This window comes from Wyeomyia smithii, chromosome 1 (genome assembly GCF_029784165.1).
Source record: "Wyeomyia smithii strain HCP4-BCI-WySm-NY-G18 chromosome 1, ASM2978416v1, whole genome shotgun sequence".
Lineage (NCBI taxonomy): Eukaryota > Metazoa > Arthropoda > Insecta > Diptera > Culicidae > Wyeomyia > Wyeomyia smithii.
Window position 1 is genome coordinate 36,082,524 of NC_073694.1, and position 21,889 is coordinate 36,104,412.

General features: G+C 39.3%; 1 protein-coding gene across 1 annotated transcript in view; it reads left to right on the forward strand.

The window, feature by feature from the left end:
* The first annotated feature begins 391 nt into the window (after positions 1-391).
* Positions 392-21,889, forward strand: part of LOC129718040 (zinc finger protein 1) — an 88,005-nt gene continuing 66,507 nt past the window's right edge. Inside the window, exon 1 of the mRNA XM_055668440.1 lies at positions 392-1,485. Within this exon, the coding sequence (XP_055524415.1) occupies positions 1,407-1,485 (79 nt within the window). The 5' untranslated portion in view covers positions 392-1,406. The remainder of the gene's footprint in view (positions 1,486-21,889) is intronic.

Below are 21,889 nucleotides of genomic sequence, written 5' to 3' on the forward strand. Positions count from 1 at the left end.
GATTCGTACCTACGAGCTTATACGGCAAGTAAGCAAGCAAACATCATCTGGTAGGTTACTGTTTTTTTTGTCTTCTTCTTTTACTGTCGTGTATTCTCTGACAGGATTGCAAAAGATGAGGGTGCTGCTGGTGAGCTGCTGCACACCGGTAGATGGACTTCACACAAACACACATACACATACGGCTGAGAGCGACGAACGACGACGCAACGACGGTGGATTGATTCTACACACAATCGTTGACTGAAACGTGTTTTACGGCGTACGTACGAACGTACGAAGGAAGGAGAAGGTGGAGGTACTCAGCAGGAGAGGAGGACGATCTTCTGATGGTCGTCGGGGCCGTTTCATCGGTGTGAGATATACGCCTGGTGCTGGCGTTGATGCGGTGTGTTGTACCTATCGTACATACAATTTAGTAGCGACCGAAACGTCGCAGCGTAAACACGAGATTATGGGTGCTCCACGGAATGTCCACAGCAATTGTTAGGCTAGTGTAGAGTGTCCCGAGAGTGATTTGATTATACATAGAATTTCAACAACAAAATAACCCCGACAGATCCGTGAATAGCCCCCTTCTCCGCCCCCTGAAGGTAGCGCACAGAAAGCTACCACACGGTCTCCGATAGTAGGTGAACAAACCGCGCGGTTAATCCGTTTCCGGTTGTCGAGTTGACGAAACGCGCGGCCCCGTCAGTACAGCAGTCAAGTTAAGAGCGAATATCGTTCCGTCGTAATTGGTGGAGAAAACATTGGCCGGTCCAACAAAGAATCGCACACCTTACCGTGATTGTTTGGTGTGTCACGCGGAAAACAAAGGAATACTTAGCGCTTAGTGGTGACAAGATCCTGAAAGTGTAGTTTTGCTGAAAGAAGAAAGGCGGAACAAGAATCTGCGACCGCAATACAAGTTGACAACGAAAACAAAACAAAAATTGCCGTGTATTAATGACAAAAGCCGTGTAACCTGAAACAACGAAAAGGTGATCCTCTTGGTTCGAGGTTCCCCCTCAAGTGTCCGCCCGATTGAGTTTAGTGTTTCGTAGAGAGAAAAAAAAACGCGCAAAACAGAGTGTGTGGAATATCCAGTGACTAGAGGGAGAAAAAAAGCGACAAAATGGAATCATCTGCCAGTGCAATGTTGCACCCAACTTACAGTGGATGCTGTTCGCTGATCGACGTAGAAAATTGACACAATTGTGTTCCCTTCGCGATCGATTGTTGAGCCTGTAGTAGATAGTTGTTCCAAAGCACCGTGACTACGTCTTGAACGGAGTTGTTTTTCTTTTCTGTTGTTTTGTTTTTGTGCGTGGCAGTAAGGAAGGTGCAAGGGCAAATAGCAGTAGCAGCAGCGGCGGTAAGGGCATCAACCCCCGCGCGAAACAAAAAATAACAAGTGATTCCAAATGTTGTCTTGCCTGGTGCCGCCCCGCTTCGGACAAGAGGACAGTATCATGCCGTCGTCGGCGAAGTTCGCCCTGCAGTGTACGTATTGCATACTATTGTTTTTCTTTTTTTTTTTTTGTTGAAAAAAATTAAAATGGACGAGAAAAGTTCATTGTTGTGATCACCTTGACACAATAAATTGTTGCAGGATGTGGAGAAACACAACAAAAGAAGAAGTGTTTACGATTTGTTGGAATTTAAATTCTTCTGGTTCTTATTCCACCATACCAGACCTAAAACAATAGCCTTTTGCGACCTTTGTTGTTTGAAAAGAACAAAGAGAAAAGTTGCACAAATTTGTTACCTGTGAGCAAAACAAAAACTTGGTTTTCATTTTATGGTCTCGGAACTTGAACCAGAACCGTTATTGTGCAGAATAATTGGAGAAAAAGTGTTACCTTCGATTCTAGCGTGAACTAAGATAAAGGTGTAACTGACAATGACAGCAAACCTCGAAAAAGCAACTAAAATAAAATAATGACAATGCAAATTTACTCCAATTGGGGTGTAAAAACTGTTTCCTCTTTCGATTTGTAACAAAAGCTGAAGGTTTATTATTTATTTCGATTGTAACTGTTACGATGAAATAAGTAGTTTGGTACCGAAAGATAGCGAAAAATACACAAAAACTGATAGAATACTTGTGCTTTTTAGAAGAGTTTTGAGTAATTTCAACTATTAAATACATGTTTTATTTATAAAAAAAAAACTTTCAAGATTCGGATTGTAATGTTTACATCAGACAGTGATAATTCAGTTTGTTTACATTTGTGATTTAAGGGTGATTGATCTCGGTTGGCACCATTTTCGTTTGTTTTTCATGACACCCTAGAATTGAATCGCAGATCATTGCAAAATTATACTACTTTCAAACTTGAATTAAGGAAAATAACCAAAATCACTACAAACGGTTCCATTCTTGACTTGAAAAAACCACTACTGTCTTGTTATCTGATTATAAGTGTTAAGTGAACTTGTACAAAAAAAATTCCAGTGTATTTCTGATCTGCATGAAGTCATACAATATCCTGATAGTGTTAAAATAGGCTTTGCGCTGCATGTTCAGAGCAACACAACAATCAATTTTGAATGAAGTTTAAAAGTGTTTAAAAGTGAAATAATGGGAAAAATTATAGATCAGTTTATATAAGTTTCTAAAACTGTTCTTTCTGTAATCAAATTTTGACAAGCCAGTCATTTGAGACTTAGTTAACAATCATTTCTAAAATAAATGAAAACAAATAAATTCGTTTTCAAATACTGAAGGCACAAAAACCCTAAAACATTTCCCATCATTTTATAGGAACATGAGAAGCTGAGTTAGTTGCAGTAATTTCTACTGCAAATGTTGAAGGCAATGTATCAAAACCAAAATAAATCTAATCTTCAGGGGCGACTCGTCCGTAGGTGCAACCTGTGCATTGCAGATGGGGACGTCAGGCAAAAAATGAATCTAAAATCCAAATTCATGCTGTTATTTTCTTATTTTTTAGTTTTATTTTTAAATAGTAACAAAGGGAATTACTTGCTTTTATTCGCGGATAAAATTGTAGTTACTTCCCCAAACTCTGATTTTCAGAGTTTCTAGTTGAACAGGTAGGTTCAACAGCCACGAGTCGCCCCTGCTAATCTTATTACCTCTGTCCCGATTATTTTATCGAAACGTTTAATCGACACGGCACTATACATATAGATTTAGTATTTGTGTTAATAACTGCAATTCCCGTGTGAATGTTGGACTGGTAAATTCGGAGAACCCTGAAAATCGGAACAATATTTTTTCAATGTGGATTGCGTGACATTTGTTTGATATTTGACGAAGCTTTCGGTCATTTATTTCATCCGATATTTGAAACCTATTCAACGTATTTATTCGCATCACATAAATATTGCGTCAGCCAATTTGCATGTAAAAATACATATATGAAAACACCATTCAAAATTGCCACGATTGTACGATTTTCAATGCAGGTTAAAAAAAACATTTGGCATTTTTACCTGGATACTGAATGTCGTTTCAACTTGAGACAGTGAAAATACTGTTTTAGCCATTTTTGTTTAAAGTGTCGATAATTTGCAGCCATTACTGTGATACATTCTGCGAAAGCGAAAACGAAGCTTCCTGGAATATTACGTCATATTTCAAAAGGCAACAATTATTTAATCATCCAATGGATTGCAGTAATTCATAAGCCATTGGATAGATAAAATGTAAAACATTTTTTTGATACCTAAGTTCGAAAAACCCGTGGGTAAAGCTGATAACTCAGGAAATATTAGGGAAAACTGAAAAAACATCAGGGAAAAAAATTAACTTGGTATCAAAAACAGAGTAAATTTTATGACAAAATAACAACAATACAACATTGGAAAAAAGCAACAATTGGGTTGTTAAGCTATACCAGTTTTTCAAATCATCTGAAAGAGCTGCATCTTCGAAGCAAAACGCGATTTTCAAAAATTATATATCGTTTTTTTTTCCTGAGACTGAACTACAGCGACCATTGATAGTAGATCTATTGTTGGTATTTTGTATCGTTGTCCTTCGGGTTTTAAATCACGAATTTGAACTGCTCGAAATCGCTTCAATGACAGTTCGCCCGTGTACCAACTGTCATTCCAGCGATTTCGAGCGATTTTTACTGTTATTCTTTTTTTCTTCATTTAAAAATCGAAGGACAACGATAAAACTTTACTAAAAATCTCGTTTCGATCAGAAAACTACCCTTTTCAAGCTGATATATAAAAAACAGTAATTAGTAAATAGCCGATATTGAAATAAATTTTATAGATTTTTGTAATAATGCGACATACAGTCAGGTTTTTTTACGCGGGAGATGCGTTCCAAATTTGTAAAGGACCGCGTAAGAAGACTAAATTGGGTGAGAAAAAATGACGTAGAAAACAATCCCGAAACGTTTGAACTTTGACTTCCCAATCCGCACGAGAGTCACAAATAGAATAGGACTTTTTTCTTACAATTGTCCCCCGAACGTTTTTAAAATAATATGGAAATAGTTTTTGTAATAGAGTAACCTTTATTTTTTTTATAAAAACTTATGTTTATTTTCTTACAAAAGACACTAAAGCTATGATCAAAAAACAAATATTTCATTTATTTTGTTTCCGTGATCATTGAACTACAATTTATTTATTTTTCTCTAATGAGTCACAAACGAATTCATTTCACTTGTGAAACGAAAGTATTTTTCCCATTATGTAGTCACGGTGATAATTTGAAGTACAAATGGATTTTTGTCTTAGAATAGTCACCAATAAATTAAGAGGTACATTTAAATTTTTCTTACAAATGCACAATGACTTTTTATAGAAATAGTTTCCCCGGTTAGTCAATGTGACTTTTGTAAGAAAATATTTGAAAAAAGTTTTGTTTAATAGAGTTCGTGACCTTTTGAAAAAACTGATAAGTTATAAACATTGTCACAGTGATTTTGGTAATCACCTCTTTTGGTTTAAATAAAAATCAGAAAAAGTAAACATCGGGCTTTGGCCAACAAATGTTACTATTTAGTCACCGTGACTTTTGTAAGGAAACATATGCCAAATGTTGTCATTGAAGAATATGTGATCTTTATGAAAGTTCCGGATTTTAGTAACTATCCTTTTTTAATCAAGTAACAAAAAATATAGTTCAATTTAATAAGGTTACATATTCCCTGAAACTAACGTTCGATCGGTATTGTCTCAAATGAGTCCCCGCATCAATTGATCTTTATTGAAGAATCAAGAAATGATCTATAATCGGAGGAATGCACCTTGTTTACAAAAATCACCAAGAATAATTGGTGACGAACACCTGAAGTTTGTTGGCTCACTAAAATGGGAGAAATACTTGCTGAAGGGGCGAAAGTAGTCGATTATAAAATTAAACCATAATATGATTTAGACGTTTCCCTTGAAAATTTTCATGTATTTTGTAACAAGAATACAACATGAGTTACTTATAACAGACATTTGCCTCAAAAGATCAATAAATTTAATTTTTCGTGTTTCTAAAATATTAAAAATACTACGAATACTATCTAAAGCCTAATTCTTTTGAAGGCGCGAGAAAATTTTAAGGGGTAGGCGATATACTTTCTCCATGAAAAGGGGATTGCGTTTGGAAATAGCTCTTGGCAATTATCGCAATTCAACTTGTTCTAGTTATTACTTATATGTACACATTCAATCATCTCTAAATTTCATCGGCGAAATAAAAAAAAAACACTAAAATAGTAATGTTCGTGATTTGGTCACGAATAGTATCTTTTATTTTAGAACTTTGTCACGAAAAATATTCATGAATGTGTTGATAAAAATATAAAAAGTATAAAAAGTGATCAAAATATGACCACGTGGTTTAGGCATGGCCCCTTTCGTATTTGGCCGTTCTATAGCAACGAACCTCATAAACTTCACATTAAAGTGTGCCGCTAAAATTGAGCGCAAAGCGCAAGTCGATGTTATATATACCAGCCCAAAAGTTGTTTTTGATCGTATTGACCATCGTACACTGCTGAAGAAAATATCCCGATTGGGAGCTGCATTGCGTTTCGTCATGTGGTTAGAATCACTCTTGTGTAATAGAAAGTTGCAAGTTAAGCTTGGCTCAGTTGTCTCAGCTTCCTTTATGAATAAACCTGGTGTACCGCAGGGTAGTAATCTAGGGACACTTTTTATATTTTTATTTCAACGACACTGCCAGCGCTTCAGAAATTGATTGCAGACATGTTTACGCCGATGATTTAATCGTAAACGTTAATTATCGTTCACAGTCACTAGTTGGCTGCTTTGTGACGTGTTGTAAATTCTAGCACACCAAAACGTGAAGTGATTACATATCACCGGGTCCAATCACCGATAACTTTTGCGTACGTCATTGACGGACAAGTGCTAAAAAGAGTTGATCACGTAACCGATCTTGGCGTTATCCTGGACCTAAGACTGACCTTTGAAAGGCACCGTACAGTGATCATTTCTAGAACCATTAGGCAACTCGATTTTATCGCAAAAGTTGGATATGATTTCAAGGACTCCCATTGCTCGAAAGCATTATATTACTCTTTGGTGCGTCCCATGTTGGAAAACGCAAGCGTAGTTTGGACTCCGCATCAGCTATCGAGGAGTTTGAGATTAAAGCGTGTGCAGAGACGATTTGTCCGTTTGTTCTTCAGAGACATGCCTTGGTGTAATCCCGTTGTCTTAACGGGAAACGTGTCCAGGTGTTTGAAAAGGAAACGTCCTTTTGATAACTTCGATAACTTTACATTTGCGACATGCGTTTTTTGTTTGTTGATTCAACCAAATATTATTTTATTTTCTCGGTAAGATCTTCAATACATGATTCGTTATTTTTTGATGTTTCATGATATTTATTACTTTATGATATTTCATGTTATTGTTTTATTTTATTTTGTAAGCTGTAGCCAATTTTGGAATAAGAAATCGGAAGCTGACGAAATCCTGGGTTTTTGTTTATATTTTTAAATGAATAATGAAACTGAATAGTTGTTTTTGTATTCAACTATTAGATTAGACTACTGTTTTCTGCTGAAATTTTATAATTTAACTTTATTGTTGGTCTATCATCAAAATGTCAGGGGTACAAATTGAAAACCACCGCTTTTCATCATTTACAGATGCTTAATAATACCACATCAGAAACGTCTTATTATCAACTGAGGCTTCTACCAACAACTGCAAACTATCACTCTCGTCAATTTTCGATTGGTCTTTTGTGTTTTGTTGTATGAAAATTTCTGGTGAAGACTGCATAATTGAAAGAACTTGAAGAAGGCATGTGGTGTCCTGGAACTATAAAAATAGTTGAAAAGGCTGTTTATATAACACGATCGCAAGTAGTGGGTAAATTACTGATGCTACGCGATAAATCCGGACAAAGTTACGAACCTGTCCGGACATGTTCAGCAATGTGGTGCAGTGCTGCGGTCCGCTAGTTGCTTTGTCTGCTGTGGAATGCTGCGATCGAATGAGTTGCCTGCTCAACGCTAGAATCAGCTGCTCTGCCGGCTGCAGGTCAAGCCAGTTTCCAGTAAGAGCAAACCGTCCTCTTTCTGCAGTAATCGGTTACACAATAATGACTAAATTTCTGTATGTTAGCTTTTATATGTGACTACTGAGAGATAAACTTCCGTTAGGCGTGTCTTTGTGGACTAAAGCGAGTGAAACAACAACAACAAATTTGTTATAAAGTATTTGACTAGGGAATAAGACCTTGTTTTAGCACTGATTGGGTGAACGTTCACGCGTTCAAGTCATGCTCTCATTTTTCAATAGTATGAAAATTAGCATCACAAAACCATAATTCTGCTCATTTTTGTGGATGCATAGCTAAGTTTCCAATCGATTGCTGTAAGAACAAGAAAATTCGTTGGAAACTGACTGAGTCTTAACCATTTGAAAGTGGACAATTTTCGTGGCGCTCTCGATGTTTTTAGTTTTCCAATTTTACCCCTATATATAAGACGTAATTCTACGTCACAAATCGTAGTCGCAGAATTGGAGGTTAAACCATAACAGGTACCCTCTAATGACGACAAATGATTGGAACAGTCTGAAAATGTACCATGATCGGGACAATTTTGCATGCGAGTTACTACACTATTTAACGGAAAGTTATTTCAAATACTTACTTTAAATACTTACATCTAAAATAAAATGGCTGGTCCGATCACACTGGTCAACGCAGGTGCATCCCTAAAGCCAGAAAAAATGAAAGATTATAGATATTCAACCATTCCTGTGAACTTTGGTGTCCCTACCTTTTTTCAGAAACTTAAATGAGTTTAATCGTAAACATAACGTTAAAGCGACGAAGTTTTGATATACCTCTGCATATACTAGGGACACTGACATTTACAGGAATGCAAAAAGCTATAATCTTTTTAGGACAACTATTTTTAGCTGTTGAGCAACATTTTTTTCGCTTTTGTCGACCAGTGTAATTGATTGGCATTCAAAGTAAATAAGAAGGTCATGTGCACTTGTGTGAAACTAAATAATTTCCGGACACAACTACGTTAGTTCAAGTCCATGATTCATATGATCCCAAAACAGATCTGAAAGCTCAAGAATTTTTTCTGTTACGTTTCATTTGAAAATGTTACAGTAAATATTATTGCATAGAGTTTTTGTTGGACTTGAATTTTTAAGTTTTTACTTGCGAAAGTGATGAAAGGGAATATTTTTACTTTTGTTTTCACACATAAATTGACAATTGCATATGAGAACGCGTAGGTGCGAACAGCCTTTAAAATCTCTTTCACTTGTGTCAGAGCCAATACGAAATATCATACGAGAGATTTCTAACAATTAATCATAGTAAGTTGTCATGCGCTTCGCCGTGCATATTTTAGATCGAGACAACAGCTTTTATATGATTTTGCTGCAATTTAATGTTGGAATAAATAATATTCACAAAATCATCAATAATCAATTGACGCTAAACGTAATTCTGATTTTTTTGTCTTTCGACTTGCTTTTAATTTGAAAAAAAAAAGATTCATGCGTTTCACATATTGTGTAATTCACTGATTTTTTTCTAGTATACTTTCTTGAAAGCGCAACAAGTAGATGACGCTTGAAAATGCAGATGCTTCCTGTCGAGTATAAATAGACTCACATTTTTGCAAAATTTTGGCTTTTATTTAGCAGCATCGATTCAGCATTAAACTAGTTTTTCAATTCTTCTATATTGTTTAGATCGATCTACTGGCTTTTCCTTCCATTTTGACTAACTTTTAGGAAGTTATGACTGTCATCTGGAAATAAATTGTTGAGTTGAGAATTGAGTTTTTTGAGTACCATTTATCAATCATTTCAATCGTATTTTGACCGTTTTGCGCAAAAAAAATACAACTTCAACCGTCATATTTCACCACCGCTGTACTTCCTAGATTTCGCAAGTGAAGCGCGCAAAAAAAACCAGATCCAAATTCCTACCACGGACCACGATCGACAGCTTGTGCAATTTAATACCGCACCAGCAGCGAACCGCGCCGACTGACGCCATCGTGTGGCCTGTCAAACCAGAACCGCCCGAACTGGACGGTTGGTGGCCGCCGCAGTCACAGCCGCCCGCGCGTAGGAAATTCGATCGCTCATCATCGGTAAGCTGCAATTACAACTGTTGCTGCTGCTGCTGCTGTCGGTGGCAATAGTGCACACGTACCGGGCTGATCAAAAGGACGCAAACCAAAAAAAGGAAATATTTCTTCGTTCCAATCGATCAACTTCAGTACTTATTACGTACGAGCGGCGACGGTACAGAACACCTTTTGATCTCTCGCTCGCTCAACTGATGGTGACAACCGCCATCTTGGATGGGTCGCGCACACGGTACCGTGCTCGAGCAGAAAAGGTAATAAAGTTACACTTTTTATTGCTTTGGGCACTCGCTCGTCGTCGTCGTCGTCGGTTTACGTGCGGACATGACAGCGTTCTTCCGTTCGATCAATTAGGGTTGATTAAAAGCGGGGCCCAATTTCCAAGAATCGCCGTGCGCTCTCGGGTGAGGTCAGCATTACACGAGTGCGATCGCAAGCTGAGCGCGGCTCGGTGATAAGCCGAACAAGGTGTACTTAGTCTGCGTTCCACATATTCCACAAAGGCAAAAGTTGATAAGCCGAATAGTTTCCTGGTGGTGCTTGATCAACACAATTTCGAAAATAGCACTTTGCGGGGCGATAAGGAACCAGGTACTGATTGTGTCGATTTTGTGTTTGAGATTTTTGCGCCACGTCATCGCGTTGTTACGGTCGCCATAATGATTTTTGCTTTCACAGCAACAAAGCATAATGTCCGAAGAACTTTTCGAAGATAATCTACGTGTGCGTCAGCGACGCCGCCGTCGCTTTGACAGTCGTTCGTTTGGTCAGTGTGAGTGGGAACAGTTTAGCTATCGTCCCCGTCGTGTGTGCGTGCATGTATGTATCATCAATTGAGGAAGCCGTAATTCAATTGGGATGGGCACTGTGTGTAGCACTACACAACAGGTAAAATTCTCCGGCTGGCTCTGCAATGGCGATGGATTGATACACTGAAACCGGTTTTAAAAGCGAGGCGAAGGCGGAGCTTGGCGCTTGTTCAACCACACCGGCTGGACGCGAAGAATTTGATTTTATCATATTACTGTCACTGAGAGTTGCACTATTGAAAATCAAAATTAAATTTACTTTGGCAACGTTGCATTCAGTCGAAACCTAAAATCATTAAAGGTCCATTCTAATCGCATTGTTAGCAGCGTGCACCTTTTGTTCCAGTCCGGTCGCACCCTCGCGGCTGGCTGTATTTAAATTAAAAATACTCGTCCGCAGAAGGGTGCGTGTACCTAGGCAAACCGCCGCAACTGGCAAGGTGCGCATCGCTAGTGTGGATGTGTATGTGCGCATTTAAATCGTCACCCTCTTCTCACTCAGTCAGATGCTGATTACGACGTGGCCAGCAGGATGCGGACACGCGTCGAAGCTAGCGAAATCCCCTACCCCAGAGCTCACCAAATCACTTCCAAATAAAGCGCCTACTTTGGTTAACGATTATGCTAGGCAAGTACACACACTGCATGTTGTAAATAATATCGTTTGATAACCTCTTACACGGTGTCTTCAGCTGAGACTAAGGCTGGGCGAAATCGAGATTTTGGGTGACGAAACTCCACACTTTGTCACGATTTTTCTGTACATTTGTCTATAATTCCTATAATTGTGCAGTTTCTGAATGACAAATTCCGGTTAATTTCTAGCAGAATTTAGCGAAATTCAACAAAATTCGAAATCTCGCCCAACCTTACCAGTCGACCCACAATAACACTCACGACAAGTCTTTCGAAAATTACCCACCCGCATAGAATCACCTGTCCTCGCGGTGTGTAGACTCTGGCCCAAGAAAGCACTTGTTTCCTCCGACCCCAGCAACCAATCAGTCCGAGACACACACACGCGCGTGGTTCCGTTGCTGCCGACATCGTGTCGCCTTTCGGGACGATCAAAGTGTATACCGTTTCAAGGTATAACCCTCCCAAATTAGACCCATCCTCCTCCGGCTGCTGCTGCTGTACTTTTCCCTCTGCCAAATTTTGCCTTTCTCTCACCACAAGAGTTCCCCCTTCCTTTCTCAGGCAGTGAACCGAAAGAAAGAAAGACGAAATAACCTTCCCTCCCTGTGTTGCTCTGCTAACCAGGTTCGACTCGACGGATGACGTAAGACGGAGGACACAACCAAGTCTAAGAGTTACACAAACCGATAGCAGATTCTGACAGAGGAATTGTACCAAGGAACTCAGAGGGGAGAAATAAATGATTCTTCAATTTGCGTACACAATCTGCGGACCGAGGGCGAGGGCGTCTGACTGCCTGTCGGCGAACAACCTGTGAGTCACTTCGACGTCATCCATTCAGGTCAGGTTTCCTCCGGGTGAGACAGCTTTTTTCCTAACCTCAATCCCTGGAAGAGTCCTACCGAATGGATAATTGACTGCGAAGAGAGTTGTCAGAACTGGCAGGAGCGGACAAGGAGTCGACAGGTCACCCAATGAATTGGGCAGGCAGACAAAGAAAAAAATTAAGTCAGGTACGGAGCCCGCCTGGAGAGGCTGTTTATTTTCTTCTGTGGTCAAATAATACCTTTTCACACCCTTTTTGAATGTGATTGTGTGCTCTCCAGCTTCCAGTGGCTAACAACGATTTCACTTTTGTGAGTGGAAGCAATTAGAGTTGGTCAAACCTTTTTTTGCAACTGCGGTTCACAGGCGGGCAGCTGGCCAGAGATAGAACAAGGAAAGGTTCACGTAATTAATTATCCCCAACTTCAATCAGGGGAATGTTCAGCCTTCGGTAGGGGCAAAAAAAGAAGCCCGACACATATGACGCTTTCATTTGTTGTTTCCGGAACGGCTTCGGGGGGTTGTTGTTTGTCGAGAGGAACAGTAGTAGAAGAAGCAGCGGCAGGTTAACCTCAGGAGCACCGGAGGTTAACATTTTGATTTTCTGCTCTATGCCCCAGTGGTGGCTACGGCCTGAGGGATGAGTAACCTGTGATTAATGCGTTGTTCATGAGAGTGCGAAATTGGTTTAATTAAATTTCAAGAGCTACTACCTATTCGGAAGGTTCGACCAAGGCGAACACCTCTTTTGTTTTGGCCGGAGTTGCGATCATCTGTCATCGGTTTAATTAAAAAATTTACCACCAAAAAGAGTGTTCACCTTTTGTGCGTTTAACGTTATAGCCAAGTGCAGGATTTTCACATCCCTTTGTGATTGTTTTAGATCTTTAAAATTGTACGGAATTAGAATAATACAATTAAATTTATATAGAACACTTTAAAATTAACAATCATTGTTAAGAGTATTACAGAGTATATAAGAGTATTAAATCTCAAGAAACAAAATTACAAAGAACTTTTTCACATGTTCAATTTTATCGAAAAATCAGATATAAATAGGATGTCTTAAAACGATAGACGAGTTCGAGCTGAAAGCGAACACCTCCTTTGTTTTGGCTAAAGTGCAATCATCTGTCATCGATTTAATTAAAAATTCACCACCAAACGAAGTGTCAGGACACCTTTCCGGTGTTTAGCAGTTTCTGAAACCGTTCGGAAGTTTGTTTGCTGAACAAGCAGCAGCTGCTGCTGTACACCGTGCTATCCAAGAGCTTCTTATTCATCGCTATTTATCGGCTTATCGCCCCTCGCTAGTATAAACAAAACCGACCAGATTGGAAAACAAAGAGGGTCTCACCTTTTCTGCACCTTCGATCGAGCGAACCTTTTGTGTTTACAAGGAGTTGAATTACCTTGAAATTGCTCACACTTGCACTCGGCCGGAGCACCTTACTTTCCAGCCAGCCAGCCTGCCTGCCTGCCATGTGTTTACGAACGGCGTCGAGTTTCTCCGTCTCCGTGTACACCAGCATTGCGCACCTCACAACCGAACGGAATGGATTGCAGCTGTCGGGCGGCGAAGCAACGCTTCCAGATTGGAGCGGCCGCAGCCAGGCTGCTGCACAGCAGCGATAGGAAAAATGAGTTCCTTAACCTAAGAACCGTCGTCCGGCCACCGGTCTGGTGCTTGCACTTGTACGCCTATTTTTTATCTGCACGAATGAAAACGAAACCGAACTAATCAACAATATGGCAAACACTTATTAACTGTTAATTATTCCTTCCCCCCCCCACGGACCCTCCACGGCTCAACAAGCATCATTCATGCAATATGCTTCTCAAATGCTTCATTATTTATTTATTCGGGAAATTACTTTAGCCGTTCCTTTTCTTTCGGGTGCACTTGCAAGAAAGAATTGCATTCATAAACTCCAGCCACTCCTGGATTCCGGGAAGGAGCAAGTTTTCTTCACGAACATAACGTTGCTCTGCTGCAGGCACATGACAGAGGTAAGCTACCGTGGAGCTTGCCTTCTTTTTTCGAACCCGGTAAACATCACGTCTTCGTCTCCTCGATGCAGGTACCCGGGCCGTACCCCGTGCACCGCCGCCGCACATACGCGAAGAGCGATCGCAAGCGAAATTCTATACATTTCCTAAATATTATTTTCCCCTTTTCATCGTTTTTCATCATAAGCATAATAACAATAGCAGCAGTCTCATAAACATAAACATGTTTAAAGTTTTTTCTTCTTTTTGGCTTGTTTGGGGGGAAGGAGGAACGCGTCGCGTCGCGGTGTGCTGCGCTGCACACGAATGCAGTCTGTGGGTGAGCAGGACGACGATGGACAGCGCATCGTACTTTTGGAAAACGCGGATCCGGAGTCCGATCGGTCGGGACTTAGTTCTCCAGTGAAGAAGAGAAGTATCGGTTGAATGGTCCTGAAGGATGCGTTCTGGACCAAAGAGCTGCTTGATATGAATGCACTCTGCTTACCTTTCAAAATACCTTAAATTACGCGTTGGAACTTTCCGCCAGTTTACACCTTTTATAACGAACGAATCGTGATTGAACTGCTTCAATCCTTGACGTTAAGATGTCAATACACGGACTCATCACCAAAGCAGCATTTCTAACCCCACTACAATTTTGTGTATATGATGCCTATTTGAGTTCCGTTATATAAAACAAGGTCGCAAAAGATGCTATTTTTATCAAAAAATATTGCCAATTGGAGGTATAAAATATCTAACATGCAAAAATAAAGCAGAAATACTACTAATTGATTATCGGTTACTCAAGCAGAAAGCTTTGCCTAAGACGAAGTACTGAATGTTTTCATCAGTAAGTTTATTATTCTTCAGTCGCATATCATTTCCTCAAATATGAAAAATTGAGGTATTACGGACTATTCTAAAATTACAAAAAACTTCAAAAAAGTAAACTTATTCGTAATGTTGATGAATATTGGTGAAATGTTATTCGAAAAGCTCTTGAAGGAAACAAACGTTGAATGGATGCTTTATTAATGGTTTTTTACACGAAAAAAATACCGTTAATAGCAATACTTCTGAATCAGCCCCACAGGGTGCCACATAAAATCATAGAGGCCATTAAAACCGCCAGCCTTAAATGTCGACCACCCGAATTCAAATTAATATAATTGATGTACGACTTCAGCCTCAGCCTAAAGCTGGTTGAAGGCTCCAGTAAAAACGTATCAGCTGTCAAATATTATTTTTGAGAAGTTCGTGCTATTGTATATCTGCATGAACCCTTTTTGAAATGCCCCAAAATTAATCAGATATTTTAAAATGCACACGTATTTGCATTTGCATTTTTAGTTTTTTTTCTCTCTGTATAGACTCATCACTGAGACTTCATGGAGAGGATTTTTTCTTCTTTTTATTTAAGAAACTTTCAATCTTTGGATGGAAATAATATTTCTCCGGTTCACTATAAGAAGGACCTACTTTGTCAAGAGGACAGAATCCTGATGAAACTTCCTTCCTCACAATTACTCTCCCTGAAGTAGTCCTTCATGCTAAGCCTCTGCACAGTGGTACGAGAGCTCAAAATCGTAAAAATTTTGTCAATTACTCTCCAAATGCCTGTTTTATTGACATACTATCTTGAGATGATTTAATTTTTCAGTCTTACACTTTAGAGGAATACACTAAGGTCGCTTTTTACGCGTTTTTTTTACGCGGGTTTTTTTTCACGCGGCTTTTTTTACGCGGATTCCGGAATTTACGCGGTTTTTTTTTTCACGCGGATTCCGGAATTTACGCGTTTTTTTTTACGCGGATTCCGGAATTTACGCGGTTTTTTTTACGCGGATTCCGGAATTTATGCGGTATTTTTTTTGCCCGAATTTCGGTTCCCCTTCACTCGGAATGCAAAATTAACGATGGTTTTGTTTTCGCGGATTCCGGAATTTACGCTGTTTTTTTACGCGGATTCCGGAATTTACGCGGTTTTTTTACGCGGCACGTATCCCCCGCGTAAAAAGCGACTTTAGTGTACTGTCTTCAGCAAAGTGGAAAAGTGGTAACTTTGTTGAGGATACCTTCTTTCTGACTACTCTTATTTTGGAGTGTCGTATTAGACTGGTCCTTAAAATTCGAGTTTTTTTTATCATGTAAACTGTAGTATTTAGAAGGCAGCAATGGTCAGCATGTATTTATATATCATCAAAACACATAAATTTGTAGAAGACACGAAAAAGATAGCTTCTACACAGACCAAGTTATTACCAAAAAATGGCTCAAAATCGGGAACTTTTTTCATCTTCTCCTAAATACTGAATTAACTGATATATTATGCTTATAATAAATTTAGCACATAAAAAGCCTCAAAGGATGACAATAAGCTTCAGTTTGGAACTTCACCGCTAGTGGCACTGTAAAATCTAACGTTTTAGTCTTTAGCTTAGTTCAGATGAATGGTGTGTTCAAACACTTTTCTTCGAACTCTTTTTTTTTCTGAGATATGATTGTCTTCAGCACAATTGTAAATAGGGGAACTGCTCCATTATTCATCACAGCCCGTATATTCATCTCATTCAACATGTAAACACAATTGTTATATCTCCAAAGCAAGAGGTGATGGAAGAAGAGTATCTTCAGTAAAGTTTTTCGTGACAACATTGCCTACAAATTTGCTAAAGACACCATTTCTCTAAAGTGCAAGACTGAAAAGTTACATTTTGCAGCACCAGTAGTGCTAGAGTTTCGAACTTAAACTTAATGTCATTCGCTTAGGTTTTTAATACACTAAATTTCTTCTTAGGACAGTTTGTCATTAAAACCATTATTTGGAGAGTGAATACAAAAAGTTCACGATTTTGAGCTCTCGTACTACTGTGCTCTGGTCGGATTTTTTAAAAGAGGGATTTACATTTTATCAATAAAAAGAATCCTTATCGAAACTTCGTTCCTCCTGCCAATATTTCGTCATAATTACAATACTTCATTTAAAGCATAGGAGCTTAGAAACCTTTGAATGTTTAGTAAAACTAATAAAAAATATTTTGTGGTATTTCTATTTTTTTTTTTTAAACAAGATATTAGTTTGGGTTTTCAAGAATAATCGTATTCCAAATGAAGTTCAATAATCCTAGTGATCATTCCAAATCCTAAAGCTCTAAAAATTTTCAACTTTCTATAAACGGTTTTTTCAAGGTACCTATTCCACCGCATTTGGAATAGGTACCTTGAAAAAACCGTTTATAGAAAGTTGAAAATTTTTAGAGCTTTAGGATTTGGAATGATCACTAGGATTATTTATAATAGGATAGGATTATCTACAATAACAGATGCCCGAAAGCCTTGAGATGTGGTGGCCGATCAAATAAACAAACAAACAAATAAAATCACAGTTGAAAAGCAGGTTGAAAAAATTATTTATTATAACACTAACGATTAGTCAACGAGATTTCGCACATTCGCACGCATTTTGAAAATAGTCGTTTTCACCCCAGAATTCATGTTCTAGAAATAGGATTTCAAAAGGATGCCAAGTTCCAAAAGGCAAGCTTTTGCTTGAAATGCCTATTTTAAACGTAAGCATTGAAAAAACACCCGATCTAGAGTTAAATTAATTTTTAAATCATCTAAGAATTGATGAAAAATTATCATCGCGCGACTCACACTTGCAACCAAACTGGAAAGGCTACGGCGTTCAAGAATTGTTTAAAACCTAATAAATTGAGTTCATTTCTATAAAAATATTCTATTTCCATTTTGGCAGCTTTCCTTTCATATTTCATTTGGTAGAACGCTGAACAATCGATTACGGTAACTTTAGAAAACTTTTCCAAACCTTCATATCAGCTAAAAAGAAGCTTCATAGACTCTCCCAGGCTTGTTATTCTCTTCAATATGTGGAAAAAGCAGAGTGAACATTCACTGTTCTCTCCTTGCTTAGCATGAGCGCTGCGTGTAGCAATTGTTTGCACCATACTTTTTCATTCTACTTTATGCTGTGTTTCTCCTGCTCGCAGGAAAATTTATACACTTGCTGCTTACGCTACAGCTGAACAACACAAGAGTGGTGAATCACTCTAGTGAGAATACACAGAAGTACACCGTAGTGAGCCATGGGCATAGCCAGAATTTCGATTAGGGGGGGGCAAGTTCTTCAAAATTTTAGAAATAAAAAAATGGTATTTTGAAGTATAGAAATAAATACTAGTAGTTAGTGATCAACACGGATTTGCCCGGTACTTTTGCCGCTGCAATGTCCTTAGTGGATCTTGCGTTCGGCCTTCCGGCAGTTAACCGGAACATTCGCCATGGCGGACGAAAACAATTATTTATAACGCCCCCCCCCCCTGCCCCCTTCTGGCTACGCCTATGTAGTGAGCACTGCTGAGATAAATTCGATAACATTCTCAAAGCAAACAACGCAATCTGCTTTCCTACCTGGATGCTCCCCTCATTGGACATATGCTTTAGAGACTATCATGATTTGTCATGTTTTTTTAAAGTACTTGTGGCTTATATTTAGGCATCGTACACAAATTACGTTACGCTAAAAACCTAGATTTCAGACCCCCTCCCCCCCTTAGTAACGATAAGTAACGTTCGATATGACCATCCCCCCCCTAAAATTACCTAACGCTGGACATCCTGCCCCTTCTTCCGAATTTGCAATTTTGAGCAAACATCACAGTTACGTAACGGTCTCAACTACCCCCCCTCCCCCCTATGCAACAATAAGTAACGCGGACTCAACCCCCTCCCCCCCCTTCATGCGTCACGTAATTTGTGTACGACGCCTTATAAACAGCTCTCAAAAAAGATTGATTTTTTGAGCAGTGCATTAATTTGACACGGTTAAGGGTGATTGATGAACACTTGAAAAATCTTCTTTATAACTCTGTCATCAATAAATTATTCACCCTGTGAGTGGTTTTATACATTTCATATCTTTTCAAAAACATCTCGAAAACACTTCCCCAAACTAAATAAAAGTTTTTCTAATGTTTTATGGCACTCATCTTCAAGATGAATCTATCTAAAAAATTTTCTCACAAATTTCTATTGAAAACATTTTATCTAAAAGAAGAGACTACAAACATCCCTCACAATAGACGCCGATACGCGGAGAAAGTTAAAAAAAATAATTTTATCTTTGAACTCTTTTCATTTCATGATTTCCAAGGACTAATTTTGATTTTGAGGCTATCTTGAATAAATATTGTTTGTCTTGTAAGCTTCCAACGAGTTTTACAACAACTATTTTTCGAGAATGAAATAAGCAATACTCGCGATACTCAAAAAAAAATACTAGTCATACAGGAGGAAGTTTAATTTTGAAAGCGTCCTATAAAGGATTGCTTTAAACCATCGACAAACATGGTTAAAAAGCAACCTTCGTCAAAATGATAGCCATTTGTGAATAAACACTCCTGAAAACTAGTTTTCAATCATGACCATGGTGAACACAATTTCTAGTAAATTTAAACGTAACCATTCAAATCTTGAACTTGAAATCTGGCAGTAATAAAAATAAAACTGGCCAGAAGGACGCACAACGAAACTTCTCAAGGAAATTATAATTGGCAGGAGAAACGAGACTCGGTATAGAGCAGTAAGCGTGTAAAAAAAAGTGAAATCGTATTACCCACAAGCACGGAAAAATAATAAGCATGCCCTGTATTGCTAATAATATAAGTGCGAGATACAGCAGACATCCGGGTATATCTCATAATAGATCAACGATTCTGGTCACAGTTAGAGGGTGCATACAGGAAAAACAACCTTCTGAACGAAAATCAAGCTAGACAAAGTATTTAAACATCCTGATAAAGACGGTTTATCAAGAAATAGTCTTGGTTTGAATGCAAAGGGGCAAATTTCACCTACCGACCATGATTTTGATGTTCAAAATTCGTTCAGTGGTAGCAACGTGATAATCATTTGAATAATCACATTTTCATAACTTTTCATAGTATTACACCCTTTTAAAGTAAGACATAATCCTACGTTAAAACTGGTAGAAATTATCAAAAGCCGGGAGAGGCTCTATCAAGACTGTTAAAGTTGTTAAAAATATTCTAAAATATTACAAACACACGTTAAACTCCACAATTTGTCTAATTTTATTAAGCTTCACGACTTAATAGCAACAGTGAAAGCTTATGAAAAGTGACGAAAATTGCTTTTAATGCAATTGTTTCTCCAACGAAGTAAAGTGTCTATCAGATCAATTTTGGTTCATTTTTCGTATCAGAAAAATTACTGGATAAAATAAAGTTTTAGAGTTTTTTTGATGAGAGAGGCAAAACTTCAACTGAACTTTGTCATTTGTGTAATTGCGTCGCTTCTGCTAGATTTTTAAGAATTTAAAAAAGACTGCTCTGAATCGAAATATTTTTATTTTCACTGAACACAATTGAGTAAATATTTCCGGTGTAATTTGCACTGCATGATGTATTTTGTCCTGGAAGTCAAAATAATCCCGTGCCGAGAAACAATGAAGGCAAGCTCCCTACACTATGCTAGTGTTTTTTTCCTCTCTACCTAGTGGATCCCAAAGATAAATGGTTCCGTCCTGTGCGCGGCCAAATGTGCTACGGACGGTACTGAAATTTATTTGTTTACTACCAAACCTAGACCTACTGTAGCTGTGTAGCAAGCCACACGAGAGTGTCACTGAAAAAGAGTTGAGTCAAAATTTATTTACCTATGTCCCTCGAAGGGACAGGACGGGATTATCCTTCGGGTTTCGGATCGAATGGTCAAAAAACAAACCGTAAAGCCGACCGAGTATAAATCTCGCGATGTGGCTCTCTGTCTATTATCACTGTAAAATATGTTCAACCGCCGGTGAGCCGCGCGTTGTAACCCAATTACGCAAAGAGAGGACGCGGAGAAGAAGTAGGGGATGTCGACGACGACGTCGACGTGGTCTCAAATTAATCACTCCGCGTTCGCAGAACTGACGATCAACGACGACGAAACGCGGTGTAGCAGCGTAACTCACGTCGAAACACGGCATGTTTACAAAACGTGACGGTGCACCAAGAACGGCATCCTTCCATCGGGCGCAAGGTGCATCAGGCGGGTTTTTGTTTATAATCCGCGCTTCATCTGCCGTGCGAATCATCAGATATTCACCCGATAGTTTACCACGTAGTCGTATCGTAAAGGGATTCGGAAGTCTCAAAATGTCAGACGTGTTAATCCACGTGGTGCTGCTGCAGCTGCCGCTACGAATCATCATGCAAAGTAGAAATTTTCTCTCTCGTTTTTTTTTTTATGAAGATTAAGCCCAACGGACCAGACGGAGCTATCGCTGCTCGATGCGTGACGCAATCCGGCCACTATCGGTAACCTCATCCGGGGCCGGAAAGCTATACGGGTTATTTCCAAACACAGAAACCACTTTACCGCGCGGGTAAGCCAAAGAAGAATACAAAAACAAAACTTTTGGAACTGCGATGCCGCCCCCGGCCAACCGAAGCTCGTTGTCCACCATTTGTGTAAACAAACGGTGGTACAGTCCCGCCCGCGGTGGACCCCCCGGCCGTCGTCATCCACTAAAATCCCCAGTCTGTCCTCTCGATATTTGTTTGAAAAAAGAATAACAAGCAAGAAAACAGTGTTCTTACCACATTTTCCTGTCTTATTTTACGATTGGTTTTCCTCTCGACTTTTGCGCGCAGCGCATGTAGGAACAAAAAAAAATACAACAAAAAACAACATTAAACTCTTTCACCGCAGATTGCCCCCCGAAATAGTCAGGTTTAGCGGAGGTATTCGTGTTTACCTTGCCTGCATCGATCGCTGCCGTACCTTGGCTTGTCCCCCCCCCCCCCCCCCCCCCGCTATTGTGGGTGCTCAAACGGAGTCGTCCTCTCCCGAACGCAGCATCCGTGCGTCTTCGTGTACGAACACCTCCACCGCCGCCGCTCACCATGCCAAGCGCCATTAGTTACCGTCCGTCCGTCCGTTCGCTCGGGAGAAGCGCGCACATACATATGTGTCAGTCACCTCAATCAAATGTCGATCGCGGTGCCGTGCGTCGCGAGG